This window comes from Gobius niger (assembly GCF_951799975.1).
Source record: "Gobius niger genome assembly, chromosome: 24".
Lineage (NCBI taxonomy): Eukaryota > Metazoa > Chordata > Actinopteri > Gobiiformes > Gobiidae > Gobius > Gobius niger.
In genome coordinates, this window is record NC_136875.1 from 2,446,751 (window position 1) to 2,469,758 (window position 23,008).

At 44.0% G+C, this 23,008-nt stretch overlaps 1 protein-coding gene across 22 annotated transcripts in view; it reads left to right on the forward strand.

The window, feature by feature from the left end:
- Positions 1 to 23,008, forward strand: part of nfasca (neurofascin homolog (chicken) a) — a 107,378-nt gene that overhangs the window by 81,503 nt on the left and 2,867 nt on the right. For 5 of the 22 annotated variants that reach the window (XM_079582477.1, XM_079582460.1, XM_079582474.1 and 2 more), the window contains 6 exons: positions 2,841 to 2,963; positions 7,361 to 7,507; positions 9,486 to 9,614; positions 12,352 to 12,387; positions 16,098 to 16,167; positions 20,609 to 20,641. In XM_079582477.1, coding sequence (XP_079438603.1) covers positions 2,841 to 2,963; positions 7,361 to 7,507; positions 9,486 to 9,614; positions 12,352 to 12,387; positions 16,098 to 16,167; positions 20,609 to 20,641 — 538 coding nt within the window. Of the gene's footprint in view, positions 1 to 2,840; positions 2,964 to 7,360; positions 7,508 to 9,485; positions 9,615 to 12,335; positions 12,388 to 16,097; positions 16,168 to 16,503; positions 16,689 to 20,608; positions 20,642 to 20,976; positions 21,158 to 23,008 lie in introns of those variants that run through there. The other 17 variants (XM_079582479.1, XM_079582471.1, XM_079582461.1 and 14 more) reach the window with 14 other exon arrangements.

The following is a 23,008-nucleotide window of genomic DNA, read 5'->3' on the forward strand; positions in this document are numbered from 1 at the left end:
TTCAGTAGAAGTGAAAAAACGGCAGTTGTAGCTAGCACTAGCTAACTTTTAGCATTAGCCCGATGCTAACATGTAGCATTCTGTTAGTATTCTCCGTTATTCATGTATTTATGGGATGTTGAACCACTTTGCTCCTCTCCGTGTTTTTGTATCTTTATTTAGTAGAAAACTATATTCATAATTCAACGTTTGTTACAGTTTTTGAATAATTAGAGAAACTTTACATTTTTCAAAATTGTTTTCCCCCTTAACTGTTTTCAATCATGACCATATATGGGTGATTCCAGGGATCACGTGATTGAAGGAGGCGTGGCCTCACCGAGGGGGAAGGAAGTATCTTTTTACTCTTTTTAGCCGTGTTCTGGCGTGATAATTGTTACTTACTACAGATGTTATCCATCAGTCATATTTCCAAAAGCACTTAAAGCAGCACTAAGTAACTCTTGCCCTAGAGTCGATAAGCGCAACTGCAGGTGTAGTAGCAAGTTGCAATTTTTTTTCTCATTAATTGTCTTGGAGAGAAAATACTACGCTGATAGAAAAGACAAAGGGACTCAGGGATATTGTTCATCCAATTACACAATGCTAGCCCGCAGTTAGCTTTGCCCGTTAGCCTGTTAGCTTCTTCTTCGTGATTCCATAAGTGTGTATTGGTGGCCCCGGTCAAGGCAGTCAAGTTGCAATTGTGGCTTTCTGACCAGAGACACCAGGGGGCGATGAAAGACCCTCCAATCATCCCATTAACACTTGTATTACCCCAGAGGGACTAGGGAAGGATTTATTAAGGTAAACAAGTTACTTAGTACTGCTTTAAACCTGTCATATGCACTTTAAACAATCCCTCTGGGAAAAAAACTACAAAAATATTGGTCAACGGCTGGAAAATTGTGTGGGAAATGTAAGAAACATGCATGTTGACAGTACAATTTCTCCTATAAATCTCTTGAATCAGTGCAATAATTAATTTTCATGACAAACAATGAAATAGAAAGCCACTAAATTGAAAGGTTAGTTGTGTCCAAACTCATTCCTAGCTATTCTAATAAACAGTGTTTGTAAACTCCTGATTCTCCACAGGGTCACAGGTGTTGTGCCTGTAAGAGAAGCTGTACATTGAGAAACGTTTGCCTGGAGTGTCTCTCCTTAATCAGACAGTGATGTGTTTAGTCTTACAGTTTAGACTTGGGGTGTTTTCATGTTGGACCACTTCACAGGCCACATTACTACGACAATGATCAGCTGTTTGGCATCAAGTGAACAGCGCCGGGTCAAAGCTCATCCTCAAGGAAACAAACCAAACAAACCAAAAGCAAACTCCTACACAGACACAAATATTGACTCAAGTAGTAGTAAACATGTGCTTGAGTAGTGCGAGTAACTGAGTAACTGCTGAGTGAAAGTCTGATCCATATTTCAGTCGTGACGATGAGAATCAAAACATGAAATAATGTAAAAACTGTAACACTTTCAATAGAAATATCACAAAGATAGTGATGTGACGTTCCTGACCGAGCGGCTCTCTGAGGCGACCGGTTCAAACCGGATCGAGCAAAGACAGAAGGATTGATGAGAACGTGTTTTTCAAAGCGTAAATATCAGTCCCATTGTCATGTTAGATGATTTACATTTTAAAAAGTGCCTTTTATGGATCGTGTCTGAGATATTGTGAGTTTTCTGCTGGTGTTTTTGAAAATGGACTGTATCAAAAAGAGCCAGTCTTTTGAACGGCTCTTTGAAAGACTCCCAGAAAAGAGCCGTAAATCCCATCACTACATACAAACCTATATAAAGGAATCATTAGGAAGAATTACAATGGGTCAAATGCTGATTTGTTACTTATACATGTTATTTACTCACAGTGTCATTTTTTACTCAAGTAAGAGTACAGATACTTTATTATAATATTACTCAAGTATAATAAGAAGTACCACGTGAAAAAAGTGCAGTTACTTCAAAAAGTTGCTCAAGTACATGTAGCTGATACTACATACCATGGGCATAGGTTTGTGTGGGGACCATGGGGACATGTCCTTGCCAATATTTCAGGATGGCCAAGTTGTCCCACCAACTTCATGTGTCGATCTTCACATGTGCGAACCTTCACAACTGAACTCAGATGTGGCACTTTGGCTTTGGGAGAGGATGATCGGCATCACACTTTTTGTTTTGTGTTGATTGGTCAGATATTCGCGGGGACATTCATATTTTCGGGTGGCAGCAGAGCTTCTGTCTGTTTATGGAGCCTCATTACGTGAGCCACATTTACATTTACATATGCTCTTTCCAAAACGTATTTTATGAATAAGTTAAGTGTCCCATGTTCTCTGAGCACAGCACAGAGGTCTAAAGTGTCCCCACCAATAGTAACACCAATCCTCCGGCCTTGGGCCCACCTCTTGCCTGGCCAGCCAGATGCTCCTCCTTTCTGTTCAAGAACTGGACAGCGTTTCTCTAATTGGTTGATCCCGTCTGTCACTCACTGAGATCACACTCACTCCCAGACTACATATCTTTGGAAGATCTTTGAAAAAGCATGTAGTTTGGCTCCAGCAGATGATTCTGAGTGCCTGTGTGTGTCCCGTCCTCCAAGACCATATGTTTAGAAAGGGCGTGTGAGATGGACCCAGAGTGCAGTGGTCACTCTGGGTCCAAAAGTCTCCGATCATCAGCCCTGTTACATCCACCAAACCAGTGAAAACACCCTAAGGCTTAACTTCCTGAGGAGAAATGACTAGTTTCCGATAGCTCTGGTTTACTGTTATAGGACCGTGAGTAAAAAGCTGGTGCAGTTTACTTCAGGCCTGTTGTGCTGGCGGTAACCACGGCTCTCTGACCCGCAGTGGCGTCGGGCTGGGACATCTGGAACCTCACGGTGGAGCAAAACAGTCACTACGCTAATGTCAGCTGGAGACACAACCTCCCACCCGGCACCAGCCAGTTTGTGCTAGAGTTCACACTGGACAGTAAGAGCCGGAGCAGCCCCCCACTCACACCAGCACTCCCAGCAGTACAGCACATGAACGGAGGCATTTCAGACCATTCACAACACAAAACACTTTAAACAGCAGAGCGGACATGAGGCTCGTGGACGTGGCAAATGTGGCGGCCATCTTGTGTCTGGTTGGTGAGGCAAAACCAGGAGTAACTAACATCAGTCAGGATCAGCTCATGTCTTTGAAACGTCGTGTTGTTTTGCCGTGTTAGCTTTGTTTTCTCCAGTCGTAATATAAACAAATGGAGATTAAAGGGGATAGATGCAAGTTCGCCATTTTATACTCACCACTGCCACCTCAGGTCTTACACGTAACTGCACCTTCTATATTAAGCTCGTTCATGACGGCACTTCAGACCCGAAGTAACACGTGCAGAGTGACAGGGCAGGATTTTAGAGGCAGTTGTGGTGAACAGGTCTGGGCTCATTCTATGGCTGGAACATGTAGGGCAGGGGTGTCCAAAGTGCGGCCCGGGGGCCAAATGCGGCCCTCAGACCAATTTTTGGTGGCCCTCTGCCTTCTTGCTGAATCGGGACACATCATCAGAGATAGTCCTTTTTATTTGAAATGTAATAATTCTACACAATTCTAACCAAACAGCTAACCTTTTACTGTGAGACAGAGCTGCATGAAGGTTTTGAGCAGAAATAAAGGTGTGGGGCGCAATTTAAACCTCTGCTAGTCAAAGGTTTTGCGGCACTAACCACCGATCTATGGCCCTTCACCCTGTGTACGCTTCGGTATGTGGCCCCCCATGAAAAAAGTTTGGACACCCCTGATGCAGGGGGAGGAAAATACATCATTTTAACTCTAACCATTTTGAAACTCTGTATAGTCCCTTTAAGTCTGTGCCTCCTGTAAAACTGGAATAACGTTTGAAAACTGCAAAAACGTGACTTTCTGACATGAGGTCAGTCACAAATATCAAAGAGTCATGAAATAACTAACTAACTAACTAACTTTTTTTCTTTTTTAAACAGTATGAAGGAAATCAGTGGTTTGTTTACATTGCACTTTGTTAGAAGGGCTAGACACAAGATGGCCGCCAGAACTGCCATTTTCTCCAAGGTTAGTGCTAGATCGTGTGCTCCGGAGGGACGGTCTGCTGTGAGTTTGTATAGATCTATGAGTTGGTTTGTCTAAAAATACAAATAATCCTAATCCTTAAGGTTAACCCCTTAACTCCCACCTGAACCGAGCACATTTTCTCCAGTTTGGCTTTACCCCAATCCAAAAGCTTCTGGAAAAAAGCTGTGAAAATAGCAATAAAACAATGATGGAAATGTGACAAAAAAGTGACGAAAAATGTGACAAAAAATGTATGAAAAAGTGGCAAAAATGTCACAAGAAATTGACAAAAAATGGACAAAAAATGGACAAAAAAATGACAAAAATGTGACAAAAATGTGACAAAAATGTGACGACAAATTGAGGAAAAAATGACAAAAAATTGACGAAAAAATGACAAAAATGTAACAAAAAAATTACAAAAAATTGATTAAAAATGGGCCAAAAAATGTCAAAAATGTGACAAAAAATTGATTAACAATGGACGAAAAATGGACGAAAAAATGACCAAAATGTGATAAAAAATGACAAAAAAGTTACAAAAATGAGTTGAACACCCAACAAAAAAATGTTGGAAAAAAAATCTGATGACGTGAGGTAAAAGATCCTCTCGGTTCAGGCGGGAGTTAAGAGGTTAACCACTTCCCTGGCCCTAACCTTCATTTGCGTCATGATATCTCACGTTTTCACAGCAGACTGTCCCTCCGGAGCAGACGATCTAGCGCTAACCTTTCTCCAATGTATTCATGTCCGATCTGGAGTTTCATTTAGGAGCTTTGTATGTCACATTCTTCCTGCGTTTTTAGGAATTATTATCAAAAGTCAGGACAAAATGATTTCCCATGATGCTCGCGCTGCCACACGACTGCGCTCGGCACCGTCACCGCTTTGTACTTTTTCTTTGCTCTTTTTGCTTCATTTCATTTGGCTGAATCTGTGGGCCCTGAGGTTCATCGGAGCGACCGCCCTGATACCTCACTGCAGTGCATCGGAATGCTCTTTCCATCTGCTTTGAGCTAAATAAAACCTACGCTGCAGGGTTTTATGCCACTCTTTAACATGAATTGAAGAGTTAGTTTGTGTAGTTTGTGAAAGGGAGCTCATCTATGGGGAGCTGGAGCGGGTTCCTCCGTTACTTCCCTGGGGTGCACGACCTGGACGGGGTGGTGATAAGAGATCGGTAGCATTGCTGTTCTGCTGTCTGGACTGTTGGGGGCACTGTTGTCGGTGCATGGCTTTGACTGTTGACTGTTGAGGTTTTGGCATGGCGCATGTGTCACCACTCGACCACTTGACAGTCATGCGGCTGCTGCTCATGACTGGGACAAAGACGGGTCCAGACGAGACGTGAGATTGCCAATGCTCTGCCTCTTTCACCATGGCGTGCATGGATGTGGAGGGACCAAGCACAACACGTATGGGGCTCATGGATGTCAGACGGAATGAACCAAAACATGACACAGAGGAACCGGTACTAATGTGGGACCCCTGGAGAGGATGTGAACGAATCGCACAACCCATAACATACAAATAATGTCACACAATCCCATACTGTATGTCACTCTGAATGACATATGGGATTATAACCTAAGAAAACCTAAGAAATTAAATAAAAAAAATGTTACAATTGGTGCAAAACAAAGCAGCACGAGTGGCCTTAAAGGAACAGGCCACCGTTTTTCCATACTGTGATATGTTCTTACCTGAGCTTAGACGAGTTGTACCTGTCTGGTCCTTGTGTGTGCCCGTGGAAGAGCGTGGTAACTTCCAACTTTGCCCCTGTTTGGAGCTATAGGAATACATTGGGAGATGCTAAACGCTAGCAACATCTTTGCTTATTTTGCGTGACTGAGGGCACGCACAAAGACCAGACAGGTACGCATCGACTCGTCTAAGCTCAGGCAAGAACATATCTCAGTATGTGAAAATGGTGGCCTGTTCCTTTAAAGGTGCATTATGCAAGTTTTTATGTGGAAATGATGTGTGTGAGTGGTAAGTGTGACGTCACAGTGATGTGTCCGACGCTCCAGGATCAATTGTTTGGGAGGTCTTCACTGCTGGTGGATCCTCTCACCACGCATACAGAGGGTCTATCTCAGTGGCCGAAAGACTTAAGTTGAAGACGCCCCATGGAGTTCAGGCGGGTCTCCAGGTAGTCTCGGTGAAAACAAACAGGTTCGATTTCAACGTTGCAAACACTATTCGCTGCCCTCAACCTGTGAGACGTTTCCGTGACGTCCACGCGATGTCTCAGAGGCCTGTTGAAGACTTGAAAAAGTCAAATCAAACCTGTTCGTTTGAACCTAGACTACCTGGAGACTCGCCTTATCTCTAGGGGACGTTTGGGAGAAGTCTCCGTGACAAGCAACAAATCAGGTATCCAAATAGTCTCCAGGCCAGTGAGATAGGCCCTTAACCCAAAAGGGAACAAAAACACAAATGATATTTTAGGAACTGTGCTTACTGCATCACAAAGCTGGTAAAGCCAAACACTCATCAATTTGAAATACCTCAGTCACACCAGTGTTAATTTCGTCGACTAAAATATTTAGTCTTAATTTTAGTCAAAGTGATATTTTTGACGACTAAAATAGGACTAAAACTTAATTAAAAGTTGTTCATGAGACTAAAACTATGACTAAAATGTCCAGATATTTTAGTCGACTAAAATAAGACTAAATAAAAATGAGAAGAAGAGACTAAAATCATCCAAACTTCTATTGAGCGTCTGAAAGAGCCTTAGATCATTTAAATTCACTGATGAACAGGTCTGTGCTTTATTCATGTTGGAGAAGCTCCATTAAGTCGAGGACCTTGATTAAACATGATTATAATGAATATTGTAAATGCAAAGTCGACTAAATTAGTCTTAAATTTAGTCGACTTAATTGACATGCAATTTTAGTCAACTAAAACTAGACTAAAATTGAAAAGTTCTTGTTTTTACTAAATCTCGACTAAAATTAAATTACATTTTAGTCAAAAGACTAAGACTAAAACTAAAATAAAATATGTTGTCAAAATTAACACTGAGTCACACATGTTGTTACTGTGTCTTCTCTTCGACATACTCTCCCGGGCTCCACACTAGATTGTTATCCGTTAACACGGTCTTAACACGTGCATGCATCCCATATCGTCCAATGGCAGTGGAATGGCCTCAGCATTGCAATCCGTCTCCAACGGCATGGGCGACTCCGGCGGCGGGAGCTGTTCTGTGAGCTCTGCCGCATTGTTGTTTGGGGCACAGAGGCTGCACCCCTGGAGTGTGTGATCGGCCCTCTCTTGTCTTTCCAAAGGCAACAAGACTGTGAAAAAGTTCCCGGCGAAACAGTCCCCGGTCACTGTGCCCGACCTAATCCCGGGCGCCAAGTATGACCTGCGAGTGTACTCCCACGAGCTCACCGGCGTGTCCAGCGGCGTGCTCAGCTTTAAGACCAAACCAGGTAAACACGCACGACCCGGGAGGAGGAGTTCCACAGAGGTCACACCACGGCTCACCTGGGTCCACGATGGGCCGGGGGGGCGGGGTGGCGGGTGTTTGGACGTGGGGTGATTGCACTTTGATTGCGGGAACCAGTGCTCCGTGGAAAGGTCATGGTGGTGTGACCTTAACCACCGGTTCCCAACTGTTTTCATCTCAAATGCCCCGTTCATCTACACCCTGAGGATCCGGCCAACAAGTCCACTAGACTTACAATTATTTGTGATTAGTAGAGAGTGAAAATAAAGCTAAAACACTCATTCAAGCATTTGACTAAACATGATTAAAACCTTTCTTTGAAGGTAATGTTGCAATACTACTCATTTTCACCCTTTGTTTCTGAAGTAATTCCATGTCCCCCCACAAGTGCCCTCAGGTCGAGACTATCGACTTCTAGCTACTCCCATTGGGTCCTGTTTAAATGTTGGTTTAGTTCTAAATTAGTCCTTGATCACATCGTCTCTACAATGCCTGGAAGACTTTCAGCTATCCACACAATCTTTGGGCTAAAACTAGCATTTTGCTCAATTACCATCCATCCACTCATTTATTCATCCATCCATCCATCCATCCTCCATCTATCCTCATCCATCCATCCATCCATCTATCCTCCATCCATCCATCCATCCATCCACCCATCCATCCACTCATTTATTCATCCATCCATCCATCTATCCATCCATCCATCCATCCATCCATCCATCCATCCACCCATCCATCCACTCATTTATTCATCCATCCATCCATCCATCCATCTATCCATCCATCCATCCATCCATCTATCCTCCATCCATCCATCAATCCATCCACCCATCTATCCATCCATCCATCCATCCATCCATCCATCCATCCATCCATCTATTCTCCATCCATCCATCCATCCATCCATCCATCTATTCTCCATCCATCCATCTATCCTCCATCCATCTATCCTCCATTCATCCATCCACCCATCCATCCATCCATCCATCCACCCATCTATCCATCCATCCATCCATCCATCCATCCATCCATCAATCCTCCATCCATCCATCCACCCACCCACCCAATACTCAGGTGCCGATCCAATATGCATTGTGATGGATACAGTAAATAATATTTACTTTAAAATGTGTGAAAAGAAAACAGTCATGAGTCCAAAGTTTATAAATCAAATGACATTTATTAAAGTGTGAAGAATTGAAAGTGCTGTCACTGAAAAGTGCAGGCTAAAAACACCTCAGAACACAAGTATTGAAAGTATTGTGATACTTGATAAAGTGTTGATACTTGGTATTGCAACAAAAGGTTTAGCGATCCGATACAATATTTTGTCCCAGCTCTACGATCTATCCCTCCAGATATCCTGTTTGTAATGCGATGTGTTCTTTATTGTTCTGTGTATCTTGTTTTCATACGTGTGTTGAAGCGTGTCATTTCTCTGGTTTGAATACCTGGCTCTTGCTTCAGTCACGGGTTGGACTCCACTTCCTCCTGTCGCTTGTGCTGACCCGTTCACCCTCTTGTGTAGAGCCAACAATCCCATCGCTCTTTCACAGTTAATTATCTGTTATATTATATTGTTAGCTTTCCAATGTGGGATTTCCTGTTGACATATTGTGAAACATGTGCATCTGTACTAAGAGTGCATCCTACAATTACCTTTCAGTAAAATCTATCACAATGCCCCTAAGCAGCGTCACTTTTGCTTTATGTGGTAAACCAAACAATGACTCCATTAATGGTAAACATGTATATGCCAAAAAACAGGTCATTTGCAGCCCAGCGGACAGTCCACCCCTCCCTGACCACCTTCATCTTTTCTCTTCACCCTTTACACCACAGCTGTTGTCTCTCTAGTCGGGGATGGGCCTTGATCGTCTCTTCGCCCTGAAGAAGAAGACTGGTTTTTGGTCAGCACACCTGTCTCACTGTCCCGTCTCTGTCCTTTCTGTCCCCAGCCTACATGGACCAGGTGGACATCGCCACGCAGGGCTGGTTCATCGGCTTGATGTGCGCCATGGCTCTTCTCATCCTCATCCTTCTCATTGTGTGCTTCATCAAGAGGAGCCGCGGGGGGAAGTACCCAGGTGAGTCCAACGTTTTGAACTCTCATCAAAACAAGTCCACAAGCTCTGGCTTTTTGAGATGGTAGCACAAGTCAGAGCTTCGGGGCCACAAAGAAAACAAATCCTAATCGGCCCTAGTTTTGAAGTGAGTTTGCTGATGTATAAGTGCAAGTGTAATTGAAGGACTTAAAAAACAATCACTTGACACACTTGCTCAGTGAAAATCAACTCTGAGTCTCTGTGCGACCCGTGGATATGGATATGCAAATGGAAAGTGTTTTCTTCTCCTGTCCCGGCCTGTGCACTCTGTATTCGTGAATGTCACTTCACTGCATATTCTCTGGAAGTATACTGTACCAGTGTTCGTCCAATGAGCGAAATTAGAGATGCACCGATCCAGTTCTTCTGCTTACTACACCGATCCTGCGGGTTTGAGTATCTACCGATATCCGATATGAACCGATAATAGGAATAGTCCTCTGAATGTATGAGATCAATAAAGTCTTGTCTTAGCTTAGGGTTAGGGTTAGGGTTAGGGTTATAGGTTATGCTTGGCTACATGACTCAGGTTATCAGGTCACATTAATATAAACAGCTCACAGCATTAACAATCTGATTATTACAACTTGTGCAATACAAACCACATTACACCGAGACCTTCTATAGTGGCCGATATTATTCTATTACTTTAGGTGACCCGGTCATAGTTTCTGTCCAATGGGCGCTGGCTGCTCTGCTTTATGACCACGACACTGGGGGCCGCCATTGCTCCGCCATTGCTGTAGTACCTCCAAATCGCCACTAGGCCCCCATTGAAAAGCACTGGAGTTTAGACACCTAAAAAACAACTTTAACGCCTGGTTTCTATTTTTCCAACACTAGACTAGGCTAGATATTCCTCCTGAGATCACGCTGGGTTAATCACAATATTTGAAACCAGGCTGGTTTTCGTAAGAAGAATTTTAGAAATCTCGTACTTAATGAGGGTCGGACTGTTAGCATTGGAGCAGCGCGAGCTACACGTCACGCAAGGGCGGAGTCTACAGTGAAGATCCCGCCCTTATGCCCTTTTTAGGAACATGCCTCGTCAGAGCTGGGGAGGGGGAGTCTGTAAATCCGCCATGACTTCCCCCACGGCCGTGGTCATTATGGTAAACGGGGAGGAGTGAGCAGAAGACGTCCATTATTTTTTACAGTCTATGTTTCTGTCTCAGCCTTGAATAGTTGCCGCTAGCATTAGCATGCTGCAGTTAGCTACACCGTGATTTAATTATCCAGGTTCAGAGCTTCAGAATGAGGTACAGCATGTCCACATAGAGTTTGGGGAAATCCACTGTTACCATGGAGATCCGCCATGTTTGTGGGTGCTAGCATACATTTTCCATAAAGGCTGTATCCGAATGTCCACACTATTCCCTATATAGTGACTATATAGTGGTCACGCCCTGTTGTAGGGGTGTCCGAATGTCCAGAGAGAAAAAAGTAGTCCACTCGAAATTTCCCACAATGCATCTCGAAAAGTAGTGAGCATCGATGGTCACTAAACGGGTCAATATAGACCACAATGCATTGCGAGAGTCGGAGAAGAGCCTGACAGAGACAGGTCTTTGAACTAAACACGACTGAAGTAAATCAGTCGTGTGTTTGCGTATTTGTCATGAATAAACGACCTAAATATAAACGGCTACGGTGAAAAGATGCTAACGCTAGCTGCTTACCTTTAGCTTGAGCTGTTAAATGACCGACAGCTTCCTCTCGAATAATCCAAGTCATTCATGTAAGATCCATGTGAAGTAAAAGCGTATCTGACTCGTATTAATCCATAAATATTCCACTGTCTCTGAGTTTGGTTGGTCTTTATCACAGAAATACTTTATTCCCAGAGTTTAGCTACTTTTAGCAGATGTCGTCACTCAATCTTCTGGCGCTTCGGACACCGGGCTCTGATCTACTTTCGGCGTCTTTGAGCTCACGCTGGGGTGATATTCTTTTTCTCCCTTTTTTTGTGATGATAGTAACGCCTGTAAAAGTGCCAAAACAGTCGTTCTGTTTCATAAAATAAACGATTGTGGCAATAAATAAATTCAGATTAAAAGATAAATAAAAACATATCTGCAGCTGCAGCGCGCCTGACGTCAGTCGGAGAAAGTAATGTCTTGTGTCCGAATCGCCAACAGAATCAGTGACTAGTCGACTATATAGTGCGGGCCTATGTAGTGAATGAGGGGCTAGGGACTAATGTGGACATTCGGATACAGCCATAGAGTTTGGGAAAATCCACTGTTACCATGGAGATCTGCCATGTTTGTGGGTGCTAGCATACATTTCCCATGGACTAACACTAGATAAAAACAGTATAAAAAGTGGAGGAAAAACTCTGTAGCTGTTGAGTCACATCTGGTAAATCCATCCAACATACAATAGTGTCCAAGTGTTTTGATGTAAACAGTAAGCTTTTAAAATCTCCATTTGTTTATTATTTCTGCAAATCCCATGATGCTTAGCGATATGACATCACAATCCTGAACTCTATTCACTCAGAGTTAGTTGGTGAACAATGTCTTTTTAAAACGGTGAGAGCCAAAACAGTTCGGTATGGGATATTTGGAATCAATACCCGATACCATGGTTTTTCCAGGATCGGCTCCGATATCGGATCGGTGCATCCCTAATGCAGTGAGTGGCACTTGTTTGTCCACTTGTGTCAGAGGTCCAGGGTCACACTCGTGTTAATGTCTTCAGTGTGTGTGATGTCTAGGTGGGGGTTGGATCGCTGCTTTCACAAAACGTATGGGTAGGTGATGTGCTGTCATTTTACAGCGAGCTCCGTTATCTTGTTTGTTTTGAGTCAATGCATAACCCATAGATACAGACGGCATCTCTCAAATTGTCCACATATGGTCATGTTCGAAGTTGCAAGAGGGGGAAAAAACAAAACATAACTTATTACTCTAGAACTATGCCAATATCTGAAGTTACAAATGCAGTCTGCAGAGAGATCCGCAGATGGACGGTTGAGTGTTTCGTTGATGTTTTCAATCATCAAACCCACCCAGGATGAAATAAATGATGTATTTACTGGGTGAAAACTTCCTCAGTGAATTATGAACATGACATGGAGAAAAACAAATTGGTTCGACAGCTCATAAATACTTAATAAACAGACAATGCTAACCAGGAAGCTCCGTTAGCTTCATGCTACATAATGCTAACGGTAGCTTAAAGGACTAGGCCACCGTTTTTACATAGGCTACTGAGATATGTTCTTACCTTAGCTTTGACGAGTTCTTTAGGACCTGTCTGATCTTCAGTCACGTAAACACAGCGCAGACGGCGTTAGCATTTAGCCTCTCCCTCTCTCCTCTATAGCTCCAAAACAGGTCAAGATAGAAGCTACCAAGCTCTTCCACGTTTTCCCTATTTAAATATGGTTACGTGAAGTGTTACACTACAAAGTATAATTACACAAAATTAAACAATGTGGATTTTTTAAGCGGATGAAAGGGGGGACTATATTGTAAGGCGTAATAATACCAGGAGTAGTTGGAAATCCGCGCAGTAATCTTCACTTTACTGCGCAGTAAACTTCACTTTACTGTGCGGATGCCAAATTACTTACTTACTTATTAGCTTGGTAGCTTCTATCTTGACCTGTTTTGGAACTATAGAGGAGAGAGGGAGAGGCTAAATGCTAACGCCGTCTGCGCTGTGTTCACGTGACTGAAGGCACGGGTGAAGATCAGACAGGTCCTAAAGAACTCGTCACAGCTAAGGTAAGAACATATCTCAGTGTGTAAAAACGGTGGCCTGTTCCTTTAATAAACAGACAATGCTAACCAGGGAGCTCCGTTAGCTTCATGCTACACGATGCTAACGGTAGCTTAATGGTACCTCTCCCGCTTGAAAACCACAACTTTCGACCTCAGAGCGTTCCAGCTGAATCAACTCGTATATACACGAAACGGCTAATGCCACAACAGTTAGCTAACACGATGCTAACGGGATATGAAGTTTCCTCCACACCAGATATAATTCAAAACGTACTAGCCTAGATTACATTTGCCTGGAACTGGAAAATAAGTGCAATTTTTTGGCTTCCAAACAATCTGCTGTGAAAAAACATCCACATGGACCCAATTCTGACGTTATTTGTGTGATAGATGTGTTTATAGTCTGAGAGAACGTGAGAAGCTTCCTCGAACACGCCCTCTTGTATGACACGTTGCCGTCTGTATCTATGCATGTCCTTTTAAAAAAGAATAATACTAATGTGGATTCCGCTTTATGCAGATGAAGGTCTAATGTGACGTGTACTGACTGCTCGTGTTTGCTCTTTCCCCGCTTTCATTAATATAAACAACCACCTAAACCAAAACTCACATTAAAAATGAAAGACCAACAGTGCTCACGACATTGAAAGAAACTTGAAGAGACTTTTGTGTCGATATATGTGGTTGAATCATACAAACACTGCCTCCTCGATCTGAGATGAGTCGCTTGAATAAAATAGCTGGACTTTCATTGACATTTTTATGTTATGTTCCACTAGAATAGAAAGAGTTAGCAGTCGTGACCCTACAGGTAGTTGTCCGCATCATTCCGGTTACAGAGCCTGCAGTCGGTGAAATGTGATCGCTGCAGTCATTCAAATTGATTTTGGATTCATGGCGACTTATCTTGCAGTCCTATCGTTGCTTCACTTTTCAAACTTAAAGGTTGTGTTCTGACTAACTTAAAGGCCCTATACCTGATTTTATTTTTTTTACCCAAACCTTTTAATCCCCGTCTTAACCCAGCACGTTTTCTCTAGTTCAGTTTTATCCAAATCTAAAAGCTTCTCGACTGGAGCTTACAGCCTATAGGCCAAAGCTAAGATCGACCAAACTGATGGTCACTTTTTTGTCACCTGTTTGTCGCTCTTGCAGGGCTTTCTTGTGTTGATGTTTTGTTAATTTTTCATCACTCTTTAGTCCTTTTGTTGCGTTGTCGCTTTTCCGGCACGTTTTTGTCGCTCTTTTGCCACTGTTTTGCTTTTAGATTTGGGTAATGCCAAACTGGAGAAAATGTGCTTGATTCATGTCATGTCTCCTGACTTCCTGATCGTTTGGAGCCTCCCAGTTCTTCACAGGAAACACAAGTTCTTAGGCGTTTCTCAACTTTGCAGGGTCACTTTCCCTGCAATGGTTCATGAAATTGATCCCAGTGGGTTCATTAGAAAAAAAACAATCAGATATAGTGCCTTTAACCTTGCATATCCCTTGTGTTGCCTTCGCGGGTCATTTTGACCCGCTGTCATGTTCCGGGCATTTGGATGTAAGGTGACACCAGGGGGCGCCCTTCCAACCTTCTCAGTGTAAATGTGAGTTGACTTTCTTCAGAGTGAGACTTTAGGTCAGACATGAGTGACAGTAACATGAGGCTAAATACAGTGAACTCTTTGTTTCCAGTAAAAAGGCTGAGGCCTCATTGCTCTTCAGTCACAGACTGTGAAGTGAAGAAGGAAGTCATGGAGCTTCTGCTTTAGACAGAACTTCAGACTTCTGCTGCATGTAAGAGGCATATCATATTCTGAAACTCAAATATGTCGTAAAACATAATATATGGGAAATTATTATTTATTTTCTAATCAAAAACGTTCAAAAATGTTTTTCTATTTACCCTCATTCTAAAAAAAACAAAAACAAACAAACCCAGGTCATTTGTGTCTGCTGTAGAGTCATGTTTGTCCCAGTTCCTCTGAGTCGTGGTGCAGCAGGACTGATGTGGACAGATGTTACAGGAGAAGCTCATGAGGTTCATTTCTTCAACAGTTACTATAGTAACTATTTTCTCCAAAGTAAAAGTAGATCTACCACAGTCCTGTCCACATCTGTCATGGTCCACCATGACCCACCACGACTCAGAGGAACTGGACAAAACATGACTTTACAGCAGATACAAATGGTTTGGGTTTGTTTGGGTTTTCCTTTTTAGAATGAGAGTAAATTAAAAAAAAAACATTTTTTTGACTGGATACAGGATTTTCAAATATTTTTCTTTTTGTAATTGTAATAATAATTTCCCATATATTATGTTTTTACTACATATTTGAGTTTCAGAATATGACATGACTCTTACATGCAGCAGAAGTCTGAAGTTATGTCTAAAGCAGAAGCTCCATGACTTCCTTCTTCACTTCTCAGTCTGTGACTGAAGAGCAATGAGGCCTCAGACTTTTTACTGCAAACAAAGAGCTCACTGTATTTAGCCTCATGTTACTGTCACTCATGTGTCTGACCTAAAGTCTCACTCTGAAGAAAGTCAACTCACATTTACACTGAGAAGGTTGGAAGGGCGCCCCCTTGTGTCACCTTGCATCCAAATGCCCGGAACATACCAGCGGGTCAAAATGACCCGCGAAGGCGACACAAGGACTTCACTAATGATTTAACTCTGGCTGAACCTCCACTAAACCTTCTCCATGGCACTCAGGCCGGCTAAACGTCTCAATGTTTTGTCCCTCAGTGCGCGATAAGAAGGACCTGCCCCTGGACCCTGTGGACCAAAAAGACCAGGACGGATCCTTCGACTACCAGTGAGTACCACACAACTTCCATCGTTCACAAACACTAATCCACAGGGGGCGCCATTGTTGTAGTGTGCTACAATTTAAGAGGGGTTAAGAGATGAACTCATTTGTGAAGAATTCTTCCCAACCAGATGTGGATAAAGAGAGTTTTCCAGATGCATGAGACCCACTCGAGCTAGGTTTTGTAAATACATCTGAGATAACCTGTTTTGGAAGACCGTGACAATCCTAAAGCTTCTGAAAAGCAGAGTCTTGTAGCTCTGCCCATGTGGCCAGGGATGGAGCACATCGGGTGTTCAGATGTGGGCCTGATGTGACCACTGTGTCTTCTCCTCCTTCCAGGTTCAACTAGACCCTGGACTGGGACAAAGCCGCTCATGTTCTCTGTACTAAACACAAGCCTCACTAAAGTGCCTTTAACCTGGACGCGTGCCACTGATCTCACACTTTAACAACTTCATCCCCCCAAAAGGCTTCTTTTCACTGTCATCAAGGTCTTCATTCGTGCTAATATTCCAGGGCTAACATTGCAGAAGGGTCAGTCGACATATTCTGGTAGAGCAGTGCTTCCCAAACTGTGGTGCACGAGGGCCAGTGTTGGGGAGAACACTGAATACTTCCCTTAAAATGTAGTTTGCAACATTTTTTGTTTCGTTTTTTTGTCCAATGAGAGTACTGTATTGTGAATACTCTCATGTGGATGTGTGTTATATTCATGTAAATGCTTGTGTGTTGCATTGTTTGCATGAACAGAGCCGTAAAGAGTTTTATAGTTTGTGATTGTGAGTGGAGAGATCGTTATTTTTAAGAAGATTAAGCACTACAGAAATACATTTTCCCGTTATTAATGATAAAAAATGAATAATAAGTAACTGTTACTCAAAATAATAATCAGAGGTGGACAGAGTAGCCAAAATATTTACTCAAGAAAGAGTGACGTTACTTTGAAATGAGTTTGCTCTAGCACAAGTAAGAAGTAGTGGCCCAAACAATTACTCAAGTAAATTGTAAAATAGTACTTGAAGAAACAGTTACTCACAGTACTCAAATGTTACTTGAGTAACTGTTTGAGTGAAAAAGTCAGATTTATTTTCAGTGACGCCATAAATTGTGCGAAACAAAATGTTAAATCCTGTGGAAATCGTGATGTTTGCAAAGAAAATTCCACGAAAATACAGAAAATCTATATAGTTCTAAAGAACATGGTACACGTTTATCGATCAAAATTAAGCATTTGCCGCTGAAATATTTACCCACAGTGGAAAAAGTAACGATTATTTTAACTCAAGTAAGAGTACAGATACTTCATTATGCTTTTACTCAAATGCAAGTAAAAAGTACTATATGATAATACTACTCTAAGAAGTGCAATTTCTGTAAAAACTTAAGTGAGTACTTATACCTCTGAAAATGAGGATTATACGTGTGTTCTGTTGCTACACAACACTGACTCGGGCAGATTTAGCAGTGAAAGATATTTGAAGCTGGGCATATGTAAAAAGAAGAAAACCGGTATAATACACAGGTCATGTAGTCACAAGATGAATTCACTGAGCCATGGATACAGTGATCAGGCATTACTCGCACATGATCAGAACTGGAGGATTTATTTTCAAAATGGTGGAAAGTGTCTATGACTGTCCAGAGAAGCGTTTTATTAAACCAATACATTCTCATTCTCTGACCTTAACCTCAGGTCCATGAGTGAGCCCTATCTGACCTTAACCCCAGGTCCATGAGTGAGTCCTCTCTGACCTTAACCCCAGGTCCATGAGTGAGTCCTCACAGTCCTGACCATAACCCCAGGTCCATGAGTGAGCCCTATCTGACCTTAACCCCAGGTCCATGAGTGAGTCCTCTCTGTCCTGACCTTAACCCCAGGTCCATGAGTGAGCCCTATCTGACCTTAACCCCAGGTCCATGAGTGAGTCCTCACTGTCCTGACCATAACCCCAGGTCCATGAGTGAGCCCTCACAGTCCTGACCTTAACCCCAGGTCCATGAGTGAGCCCTATCTGACCTTAACCCCAGGTCCATGAGTGAGTCCTCTCTGTCCTGACCATAACCCCAGGTCCATGAGTGAGTCCTCTCTGTCCTAACCTTAACCCCAGGTCCATGAGTGTGTCCTCTCTGACCTTAACCCCAGGTCCATGAGTGTGTCCTCACAGTCCTGACCTTAACCCCAGGTCTATAAGTGTCCTCACAGTCCTGACCTTAACCCCAGGTCCATGAGTGAGCCCTATCTGACCTTAACCTCAGGTCCATGAGTGAGCCCTATGTGACTTTAACCCCAGGTCCATGAGTGTGTCCTCTCTGACCTTAACCTCAGGTCCATGAGTGAGCCCTATGTGACTTTAACCCCAGGTCCATGAGTGAGTCCTCTCTGACCTTAACCTCAGGTCCATGAGTGAGCCCTATGTGACTTTAACCCCAGGTCCATGAGTGTGTCCTCTCTGACCTTAAACACAGGTCCATGAGTGAGCCCTATCTGACCTTAAACCCAGGTCCATGAGTGAGCCCTATCTGACCTTAAACCCAGGTCCATGAGTGAGCCCTCTCTGTCCTGACCTTAACCCCAGGTCCATGAGGGAGTCCTCACAGTCCTAACCTTAACCCCAGGTCCATGAGTGAGTCCTCACAGTCCTGACCTTAACCCCAGGTCCATGAGTGAGTCCTCACAGTCCTAACCTTAACCCCAGGTCCATGAGTGAGTCCTCTCTGTCCTGACCTTAACCTCAGGTCCATGAGTGAGTCCTCACAGTCCTGACCTTAACCCCAGGTCCATGAGTGAGTCCTCACAGTCCTAACCTTAACCCCAGGTCCATGAGTGAGTCCTCTCTGTCCTGACCTCAACCCCAGGTCCATGAGTGAGTCCTCTCTGTCCTGACCTTAACCTCAGGTCCATGAGTGAGTCCTCTCTGTCCTGACCTTAACCTCAGGTCCATGAGTGAGTCCTCTCTGTCCTGACCTTAACCCCAGGTCCATGAGTGAGTCCTCTCTGTCCTGACCTTAACCTCAGGTCCATGAGTGAGTCCTCTCTGTCCTGACCTTAACCTCAGGTCCATGAGTGAGTCCTCACAGTCCTGACCTTAACCCCAGGTCCATGAGTGTGTCCTCTCTGTCCTGACCTTAACCCCAGGTCCATGAGTGAGTCCTCACAGTCCTGACCTTAACCCCAGGTCCATGAGTGTGTTCTCACAGTCCTGACCTTAAACCCAGGTCCATGAGTGAGTCCTCACAGTCCTGACCTTAACCCAGGTCCATGAGTGTGTCCTCACAGTCCTGACCTTAACCCAGGTCAATGAGTGAGTCCTCACAGTCCTGACCTTAACCCAGGTCCATGAGTGTGTCCTCACAGTCCTGACCTCAACCCCAGGTCCATGAGTGAGCCCTATCTGACCTTAACCCCAGGTCCATGAGTGAGCCCTATCTGACCTTAACCCCAGGTCCATGAGTGAGTCCTCTCTGTCCTGACCTTAACCCCAGGTCCATGAGTGAGTCCTCACAGTCCTAACCTTAACCCCAGGTCCATGAGTGAGTCCTCACAGTCCCAACCTTAACCCCAGGTCCATGAGTGAGTCCTGTCTGTCCTGACCTTAACCCCAGGTCCATGAGTGAGTCCTCACAGTCCTGACCTTAACCCCAGGTCCATGAGTGAGCCCTCACAGTCCTGACCTTAACCCCAGGTCCATGAGTGAGTCCTCTCTGTCCTGACCTTAACCCCAGGTCCATGAGTGAGTCCTCACAGTCCTGACCTTAACCACAGGTCCATGAGTGAGTCTTCACAGTCCTGACCTTAACCCCAGGTCCATGAGTGAGTCCTCTCTGTCCTGACCTCAACCCCAGGTCCATGAGTGAGTCCTCAAAGTCCTGACCTTAACCCCAGGTCCATGAGTGAGTCCTCACAGTCCTGACCTTAACCCCAGGTCCATGAGTGAGTCCTCACAGTCCTGACCTTAACCCCAGGTCCATGAGTGTGTTCTCACAGTCCTGACCTTAAACCCAGGTCCATGAGTGAGTCCTCACAGTCCTGACCTTAACCCAGGTCCATGAGTGTGTCCTCACAGTCCTGACCTTAACCCCAGGTCCATGAGTGTGTCCTCACAGTCCTGACCTTAACCCAGGTCCATGAGTGTGTCCTCACAGTCCTGACCTCAACCCCAGGTCCATGAGTGAGCCCTATCTGACCTTAACCCCAGGTCCATGAGTGAGTCCTCTCTGTCCTGACCTTAACCCCAGGTCCATGAGTGAGTCCTCACAGTCCTAACCTTAACCCCAGGTCCATGAGTGAGTCCTCACAGTCCTAACCTAAACCCCAGGTCCATGAGTGTGTCCTCTCTGACCTTAACCCCAGGTCCATGAGTGAGTCCTCACAGTCCTGACCTTAACCCCAGGTCCATGAGTGTGTTCAGCTGCTTACGTGTCCCCCTCTCTCTCCTTCACGCTGGAATGGCCATATCAGGAACGAGAATGACAACAGGTACTTCTCTCCAGCCTCTGCATGTGTGGGCGGGATGGTTTTAGGGCAAACATGATCCAAGTTTAATGTAAACAGTTTCTACAAAGTCCTACCGAGCAAATTGCCTTTTAGATTCTGCTGTCCATTACACACGGTATTGAAAACCAGCTTGTTTTTTTAATACCGATGCCTGGACACTATCGTTAAAGCACCGGTATCGGGGGGAGCAATGTGACGGTACCCAGCCCTAGCAGTGATGACAGGGGGTAGTGCTGTTAAAAGCATGATGTGAGCTTTGGGGTACTGATGCTGTGATCTGATCCGTCTGTGTTTATCTCTCTGTCTCCTTCACTAAGGTCTGTTGAAAGGTATGGACTCTTTTTTTCTGTTTGGGAACAGCATCCCTGAACCACCAGCTGTTTGTCGCCCTGTCCCTTTTAAAACGCATCAACGATCTCCCGTTTTGGCACACCGAACTTCTTTATCTCCTTAACATGGGCCTGGCATGAATGAAACCGAACGGCTAAGGAGAAGACCCTCTGTACTCAAGCATTTCCTCATTGATAAGAATTTCTAGAGACTGTTTTTCTTCTGGACTGGACCTCTCTGTCTTGGCCGGTCCTCTCAGTTAAAAGCTTCTGCTGCTGCTGTGCATGAGGTGCCATGTCCGCAGCTGGCATGTGCATGGACGTGCATCAGAATGACCTTGATTTTTAACTATGCAGCGCTGGCAGTGACGCCTCTGTGGATTTCTCGGTATCGGCTCCTTGTAGATACTGAGAATGTGCCTTTTTTCCGAAACGTTTGCGCGCTACACCACAGGTCCCCCCCAACGGGAAGTGTCCGGTCCCGGATTTGCATGAAAGCAAATGTTTTTTCCACAGGCCGCATGATCCGACAGCGCTACTTTTGTTTTCACGTGTGCAAAACAAAGTCATTCAAGTCAAGTGTTTTCAGGAAAAGACTCGGGGTGCGTTCATGTGGACTGGGGGGGCTCGATTTCCCGAGATGTGACGTCATTGTCCCCAGTTGGTTTGTGGTTTTAATGTGGGAAAGTGTGGATTTTGAGGTATTCAAATAAGTGAATTCATCAGTGATTAGCACTGTGATGAGCTAATCATTCAAATGTGTTGCTAGCATCTCAAAAGCTAAACTCACTAAGATTCACTTTTTCCTAGCATTGATGTCAGGCATTTCACTCACATTTTTGTTACTACGAGGATGACGGCAGCTAATGCTAAATATAAAAGTAGCAATGTTTCACGAAAAAGCTCACGTTAGATAAAAGAACAGATGAGCTGATTTCCACAGTCAGGTGCGGAAGTCGGGAAGCTAGCTTTGACCCGAGCTCCCCAGTCGTTGTCCACAGTTGAGCGATCCTTGGGAAGGTGTTCGCCCGAGTTCCCGAGGACCACATGAACGCACCATTGCAGTCAGGTTCCACATGACGTGTTTGCTCTGCTCCGCACTCGCTCAATAGGTAGAAATGTCACTGAATTTGAGTTAGCATTTAGCTCACAGGTACTTTTATATGCTAAAGTAAAATCTCTAAAGGTCTGAACATTCACAAATGATTTCTAGCGGGACTTTGACCTAAATGTGGACAACAGTTCAATCTCATGCAATGTTTGATGGCTAATGCTAACGGCTACAGGAAAATACATTGAGCAGGCTAATGCTAACGGCTACAGGAAAATACATTGAGCAGGCTAATGCTCGGCTATAGGGTTCGGGAATGTGACGTCATATCGCTAAGCATTATGGGATTAGCAGCAATTGTAAACTAATGGAGATTTTAAAAGTTGAAATACTGGAGTGATTGTTCACATTAAAACACTTAGATTAGATGTGTTCACCAGCAGTAGCTCAGCAGCTAACGGAGCAGTTCCACGGCTATTTTCTCCACTTTTTATACTGTTTTTAGCTAATGTTAGTTTATGGAAATGTATGCTAACAGCTGCAAAGATGGTGGATCTCCATGGTAACTTTGGAATTTCCCGAACTCTATAGGATAATACATTGTGCAGGCTAATTCTAACGGCTATTGAGCAACGCCCCCTTTTGGGGGTATCAAGAGTTAAAAATTGCATTGGTGTGTATGTGGAAACAGGATTATTTCTCGTTCTGAGGGTGAAATATTCCAAACCAGTGATCAGAACCACAGGACAAGGGCCGTACTTAATTACGGACACATCAACTCAGGGAATGAGTGGAAGATTTTTTCTCTTTTTTGTGGAAACTTATATGAGCGAGTTTATGGATTGGAGCGTCTGTCAGACTCAGAGCCATGTCAGGGCTCATTACTGTGGAAACAGCTCCACATGGTGGTCGTGCATATGCTCTCGGTGACGCCTTTAATCTGAATATTTATATTCAGACTTATCATAA